Source organism: Cicer arietinum, chromosome 8, assembly GCF_000331145.2.
Source record: "Cicer arietinum cultivar CDC Frontier isolate Library 1 chromosome 8, Cicar.CDCFrontier_v2.0, whole genome shotgun sequence".
In the NCBI taxonomy this organism is placed as follows: domain Eukaryota; kingdom Viridiplantae; phylum Streptophyta; class Magnoliopsida; order Fabales; family Fabaceae; genus Cicer; species Cicer arietinum.
In genome coordinates, this window is record NC_021167.2 from 28,413,953 (window position 1) to 28,421,425 (window position 7,473).

The window sequence follows — 7,473 nt, forward strand, 5'->3', positions numbered from 1 at the left end:
AAGGTACATGACTCCGGTGAATTAGATGTGGGAGTATGGTCTCCATTCCCCGACGAACTATCTCCCTCCATATAGTCTCTCCTACTAAAATTTGAGCCTGGTACCGAGGCAGGACTCTTGAAACATCTCAATTTTTTGTCGTTGGCGACTTTCTTAGCTGTTTGCAAGGCTTCAAGTGCAGCACCTTTGACATACGCCATTTTGTCAAATTGGCACTTCTCCATCGCTTCAATTACCTGTTCGACCTCTGAGAAAATACTCCGTGGATCTAAACATTTCATCAAGAAGTTCACCATTTGAATAGCCGCAAACTGCTTATGAGAACTCCCGTCTGAAACCTCTCCACCAGCATTTAGTATCCGCAGCCCAGATTGTATGAGCAATCTAGCATATGCTTCAACAATCAAAGCATTACGCTTCGCTAAGGACATAACCAAATCCATATGCAAATTCGTCTGAGTAGAATTTCCCTCTAATGCCACAGCAACATTTTGACAAACCCTATTAACCATCTCATCAGAAGCAAATCGCCAATTATCCGAATCCACAAGAGCCTTCAAACAAAGGGCTGTACCACAACTCAAACTCTCCTGAGAACTCGTGAGGTAATCAGAAAGAGGCTTACAAATAGAATGAATTATATTCCTCTTATTCTCTTCGGGAGTAGTAGGTTCAATTCCATATCTTGCTACAGCTGGAACAACCTTGGAACAAGCCCGTTGAAGAGGGAAAGACCCTGCACTTGAAGCTAAAGTCTGAACTATTGACTGCATAATACTATCAATCATTGGAACAATTTTGACTCCATGAACCCTGGCAAGAACTTCATACAACGAAATCGTGAATTCTCCGGATAAAGTACCAGCTTCCTTCGTCTCGGAAACTTGAGCAAGAAAGATAGGAATTGTCCCAGAGTCCAAATCTTTCACATAAGACTTCAATGCTCTCATTGCAGACTTGCGACTATCGGCATCTTTGTCAAGATTTTCAAGCTCTCTTTTTAGAACAGGACTCAAATTCCTTCTCATAGTGGAACTAAAACAAAAAACAACAAAGTCAAATACAAAGCACCATGAACAAACACACAAAACATAGACCTCATTTCATATCAGAAATTCAGACAACCCCATTTAGCTCTTCAACTTTCTTTAACTAAAGCTCAAAACTTTTCAAAACAACAAATTTCAAAATTGAAAAGAAAAATGAAAAACCAACTACACTGAGTTGAAAAGTTCATAACTTTACTTAACAAAAACAAAATTAAAGATTTAATCTTGCAAATGAATTGATAAAAAAAAAAAAAAAAAAAAAAAAAACTCGAAACTAAATATAAAAAAATTCTGCTACCTGAAAACCCAGTCGCCCTATTAAACGAAAAACGTAATCTTTTCTAATGAAACATTCACAAAAACTGTAGGTAGAATGAAAAAGAAGTGATTTATTTGTTAATAATAACAAAAAACAAAATCATAATAAAACCCTAATAATTACAATAATGATTCAATTAAAAAATGTAACTTTAGATGTTTAAGAATGAGAAAAAAGATGAAGATGTTGAAGGTACCTTTGACTGTGCAGTGGAGTGGTAGTGTTTGACTGTTTGAGTTTCACCGTTTGAATTTGAAAATTGTAGATTTAGATGCGTTTCAAATATTGGGGTTTTCAAATTTTAGCACAGAAATGGTTTGAAAATTGTTTAGATCAAATTCCACCGCTATCCTTTACTATTTTCCATGGTGGGGTCTGATTGGTTGGACTGATTTGTAAGAGAGAGAAAGAGAGAATTAGCTGAGAGAGAGAGACAACGGAGAAATACAAACTTTCTTCTGTTTGGTTGTGAGAGAGAAACACAAAAGAGAGAAAATTTCTATGTCTATTGTGTACAAGTTTGTATTGTGAATTTTATTTTATTTTTTCTGATGAAATTTTTTCTTGTATTCATCCAAGTTGTTATTTTTTTCAACAGTATATATATTGCTACAAGGGGATTTTTAGAATTTCTAAAATATGAAACTAATAATACTAAAATATCATTTTTTTTTTACTTTGTTGTTAGTTGATAAGTTAGTTTCTATTTTATTTTGCATTTAGTCCCGTATTTATTATAATTGTGAGAATACTATTTTTTAGGTTGTTTATTTTTATTTGAAATATTTACTTTTCATCAAATAAAAAATAACTTTGCAATAATTTTTTTTTTCTCTTATATTTTCTTCTCCACTATTTTTTATGACAGAAAAACATTATTTATAATTGTACTAATTTTAATTAGTTTTATTTAATTTGAATTAATTTTATATTATTATTAATTAATAAAAAATTACTTTGCAATAATACTTTTTCTCTTATATTTTCTTCTCCGCCATTTTTTATAACAGAAAAACATTATGCATACCACATGGGTATACCATTATCAGATTCTAAATTGTCATTTATTTCTATTTTGGACGAACAATTGCATAAATTCTTCTATTTGTGTTCATGACATTTTTTTCTTTCTTTAACTGTTTGTTTTCTAATGAAACCATCACCTATTATAATTCTATATATAATAGTTTTTGTGATACTCTCATCAATAATTTCCTATTCAAACTTTAGTGCTCCAATAGCTTTAGCATTGATATATTTATTCTCATTCTTGTGTTTATGATATTTTTTTCTTCCTTTAATTGATTATTTTCTACATGTGGAACCATCATTCAAGATGATTCCACATATAATAGTTTTTGAGATGCTATCATCAATAATTTCTGATTCTAACTTTGGTGCTCTTATAGCTTTAGCATTAGACACATTTGTTCTCATTCCTTTGTGTTCATGACATCTTTGTCTTCCTTTAACTGGTTGTTTGCTACAAGTGGAACTATCATCCAAGATGATTCCACATATAATTGTTTTTGTGATACTTTCATCAATAATTTCTAATTCTAACTTTGGTGCTCCAATAGCTTTAGCATTGAACACATTTATTCTCATTCCTTTGTGTTCAAAACACCTCACTCTTTTTTCAATAGGTGGTCTTGTACAAATAGAACCATCATTTAATATCACTCCACAAATTTTACCATACTTCTCAATGGCACCACTAGTGGAATTTTGAATTATCATAGGATGTGATCGGTTGAATTTGAAGATCTTAGATAGGAATCTATAGCTCCCATAATTGTCCACTTCATCTGATTTGTCATATGTCTTAGGAAACTTGTTTGATTTAATTGGTATCCCCACTTTGTTTTGAATGAAGGGTATAAGTGATTTGGCCACATATGAAAATGTTACAGTGGTTGAAGCAATCTTGTCAAGCATTTGAAGAATATCATAAGGTCGTCGTCTACCATTATTAATTGTGTTCCATCCGTAATCAAATGTATCGAGAAGTTTAGCTTCTGTTTTTAGAGCATCACTATTGTTCTCCATCTGTTCAACAAACAATATTGCACAAATACATCAATGAAGTTTAAAATTTGCACTTTAATATATACGTGCACTTTATTTTATTCCAACAAATATTAGTACATGTGTTTTGAATTTGGACCGGACCAGTCGGTCCGACAAGTTCAATTGTTAACCAAATCTATAATTGGTTTGGTCCTTCAATCCAACCGATTATGTTATTGATTAAATTAACAAACCGGTTAGAACTAATTGACCGATCATTAATGTCACACATTTTTTATTTAAATAATTTAATTTACAAAAAAAAGTGTCTCAAAGTGATAATTTTGTGATAGAAATATGGATATAATAATAAAATTCATTATTTTGATATATTTTGATTAAAATTATGTTTTTTTATTGATTTTTTTTTATATATATAAATGTCACGAGTCCGAGTCGTACAATCGAATTATTCGATTTAATTTAGTTCAGTCATGCGGTTTAACTAATAAGTCTGCGGTTCGACCATCGAATCCCTGATTATATGACTTTATCGAGTCGATGAATTTTATGGTTAAACTCCTTTAATTTTAATCATGAACTAAAACATTTATAAATATAGAAGCATGAAAAGTACTTACAGGAGCCCATCTATAAACAATGGGGTAGCCTTTAGAAAATATATGATGAAACAATGAGTGTCTCATTAGGGTAGAACTAGAAGATTCAATTGAAGAGGAAGCATTACTCAAATGAGCTCCATTTCTGCCATAACACTGCAATCTTGCACTAACATTTTCAGCTTTTCCTAGATAAACCACAACAACTTTACAAGGGTCAGTGGCAAACTTGTAAATTTCACGCCCCAAATAATTTCTTGACACAACTATTCCAAGCTCATAAACTCCTGGACCAAATGTTTGTGGCAGGTTGGGAATTCTGTATCTACTACATCCTTCCTTTCCTTTGGAATGGTCTTCCCAATCTGAAGGACCAATCAGAATCTAAAAACACTCTTTAACGTAAGTACATGAACATGACACATGTGTATTCATATGTACAATTAATATAACACTAAAAATTAATATATATATATATATATATATATATAGAGAGAGAGAGAGGATGATTTATATGAACCTTCCAATCGGAGAAGCTAGAATCGTGTTTGGTATGATCACATTGCTCTCTCTTCAACCTGTTGATCACCATCATGATTCACTTGCGCCTTATTCATAAAAGTGATTTAGATTATATTTATGTTATTCGTTAATGTTCCTTTTAAAGCTTCTAATGCTTATACTATTTTCATTTACCAAAATGCCCTTTTATTGTATTCATTCATCAATGACCATTCCAACTTCAAAGAGTATTATCATCATTAAGTAATTTGTATTATTCAAAGTAAGATTTGTCTTTTTAGATGATTTTAGATTAAAGTCAATTTTATCTTAATCCTTTGGATCTTATTAATAGGTGTCCTTAGATTGCAACCTAGATTTACCATTGTTAAAATATTTGAGAAATTAGTACATTAACTTAGAAAATCATAAATATCTAAAATAATGATTTAATTCATATATATTGTCAGTTTAAAGATATTTTACACTTCCATATAATCATAATTTTTAGATAATTAAAAATATTTGAATTTTATTGTATCTATTTCTAAAATCACAATTATGTGTAACGAATTTGTTGTCGGTGTTGTTAACAATGAAAAGAGGAAGAAAGAGGAAGAAGAGAAACAACCACTCTAGGGTTTCATAACATATAATGAACTAAAACGAAAGTTAATAGGGTTACAATGAGTATATATATAAAAGAATAGAATTGTCTAAAATGTCCTTACTACTAATATATAATAATATTATCTAACATCTCTCTTCAAACTCACGATGCATTAACATGGAGCATCGAGAATTTGTCAACTAAAAAACGGAAACGTTTAACGGAATGCATATTTGTAAACAAATCAGCAATCTGTAAAGAAGAAGAAACAAACGGTAGAGTAATAGTTCCATGCTGAAGATGATGACGAGTAAAATGACAATCAATCTCAATGTGTTTGGTGCGTTCATGAAAGACCGAGTTGTGAGCAATTTGAATAGCACTCTTGTTATCGCAGTGCATCGGAGTTGACTCAGAAAGAGAGATACCCATATCAGACAAAAGTCAACGCAACCAAATTATTTCAGCGGTAGTGGATGCCATAGCACGATACTCAACTTTTGTAGAGGAGCGAGAGACAATGTCTTGTTTCTTACTCTTCCAAGAAATAAGAGAGTCTCCAATAAAGATACAGAACCCTGTGGTGGATTTACGATCTGTGATGTCACCAGCCCAATCAGCATCAGAATAGGCTCGTAACTCTAATGAGGATGACGATGGAAAGAGAAGACTTTGAAATTGAGTTCCTCGAAGATAACGAAGAATCCGAATAACTGCTGCCCAATGTACTGTAGTGGGAGAGACAACAAACTGACTAACAACATGAACAACATAAGCAATGTCAGGTCTGGTAATCGTAAGATACACTAAGCTGCCAACCAAAGTACGATACAAAGTGGAATCTGGTAAAGGAACACCATCCGAAAGAGCATATTTCACATTCAACTCAAGAGGAGTATCTGCTGCTCTAGTATCAGAAAGACGAGCCTGATCAAGAATGTTGGCAATGTACTTGGATTGAGAAAGAAGGTAGCCTCTAGGAGAGTAGGCAACTTCAATCCCCAAGAAATAGCGAAGAGTTCCCAAGTCCTTCATCTCAAACTGTTTGGCTAACTGCAATTTCAACTCATTGATTCCACTAACATCATCACCTGTAATAATCATATCATCAACATATAGAGAAAGTATAATGCGACCATAAGTGGAGGACCTTATAAACAATGCATAATCATGTTCACTAGAGCAAAAACCAAGAGAAGTTATCACAGTAGAGAATTTCTCAAACCAAGCTCGAGGAGCTTGTTTAAGACCATATAGAGCCTTTTTTAACTTACATACTTCCCCTGGATCATGAGAAACTCCTTGTGGAGGGACCATATAGACTTCTTCATGAAGCTCACCATTTAAAAAAGCATTTTTGACATCCATTTGAGAAATATGCCATTGACGAATAGATGCAACTGCAATAAGAGTACGAATAGTGGTCATCTTGGCTACTAGAGCAAACGTTTCTTCATAATCTATACCCAACGTCCATCAGACTTAGTTTTGATCTTGTATACCCAACGAGACCCAATAGCACGTTTTCCAGGAGGAAGAGGTACTAATTCCCAAGTATTGGTTTTGTGCAATGCAGAAAGTTCTTCTGCCATAGCCTGCTGCCAAAGAGGATCAAGAACAGCCTCTTTATAGGAAGAGGGCTCAGACAAACTGTGAATAGAGGTTAAGAAAGAAACAAACGAAGTTGAGTAAGTGGAATAAACAAAATCAGGTAATTGAGTAGACTTACGTTGACGAGAGGGGTAACGAGGAGGATCAACAATCGCAGGAGGTGGTTGAACAACCGGGGGGGCAAGAGGGATGCCATCATGTCGACTATTAGTATTTGTCCCGCAATTCTCAACATTACAATCACCAGAAGCATAATCATTAGGACCAAACGGATCAATATGGGTTAGTTCAGAACTCTTAGTAATCTGAGAATCAGAGGAAATAGAGTAAAAAGGGATGTGCTCAAGAAAAACAACATTACGAGATACATAAAGTTTTCCTACATGAGGATCATAACAACGATAACCTTTTTGACCATCCCATAACCAAGAAAAACACACAACGCTGAACGAGAAGACAACTTACTGCGCTCTACTTGAGGGCGAAGAACAAAACAAGTAAAACCAAAAACTTTCAAAGAATGATAATTAGGGGTAGAAGCATACAATTTTTCAAAGGGAGACAAACCTGATATGATAGAGGACGAAATTCTATTAATAGCATGAACAGCAGTAAGAACTGCTTCTCCCCAAAACTCACTAGGAACTGAAGCAGACAACAAAAGGGAACGGGCAATCTCTATAATATGACGGTGTTTCCTTTCAACAACTCCATTTTGTTGAGGAGTATCAATACAAGATGTTTGGTGGAGGG

The 7,473-nt window shown here is 33.5% G+C and overlaps 2 protein-coding genes across 2 annotated transcripts in view; both read right to left on the reverse strand.

The window, feature by feature from the left end:
* LOC101489589 (protein SINE1-like) overlaps nt 1-1,809 on the reverse strand; it is a 3,403-nt gene extending 1,594 nt beyond the window's left edge. The window contains exons 1-2 of the mRNA XM_027337298.2: nt 1,565-1,809; nt 5-1,035 (exon numbers count right to left, since the gene is read on the reverse strand). Of these exons, the coding sequence (XP_027193099.1) occupies nt 5-1,028 (1,024 nt within the window). The 5' untranslated portion in view covers nt 1,029-1,035; nt 1,565-1,809. The remainder of the gene's footprint in view (nt 1-4; nt 1,036-1,564) is intronic.
* Nucleotides 1,810-2,336: 527 nt separating this feature from the next.
* On the reverse strand, nt 2,337-4,643 carry LOC101489907 (protein EFFECTOR OF TRANSCRIPTION 2-like). Its single transcript, XM_004513077.4, has 3 exons — nt 4,519-4,643; nt 4,020-4,382; nt 2,337-3,417 (listed from the first exon to the last, which is right to left on the reverse strand). The coding sequence occupies exons 1-3, from the start codon at nt 4,591-4,593 to the stop codon at nt 2,674-2,676; spliced, it is 1,182 nt and encodes a 393-aa protein (XP_004513134.2). The 5' UTR covers nt 4,594-4,643; the 3' UTR covers nt 2,337-2,673.
* Between the last annotated feature and the right edge of the window lie 2,830 nt (nt 4,644-7,473).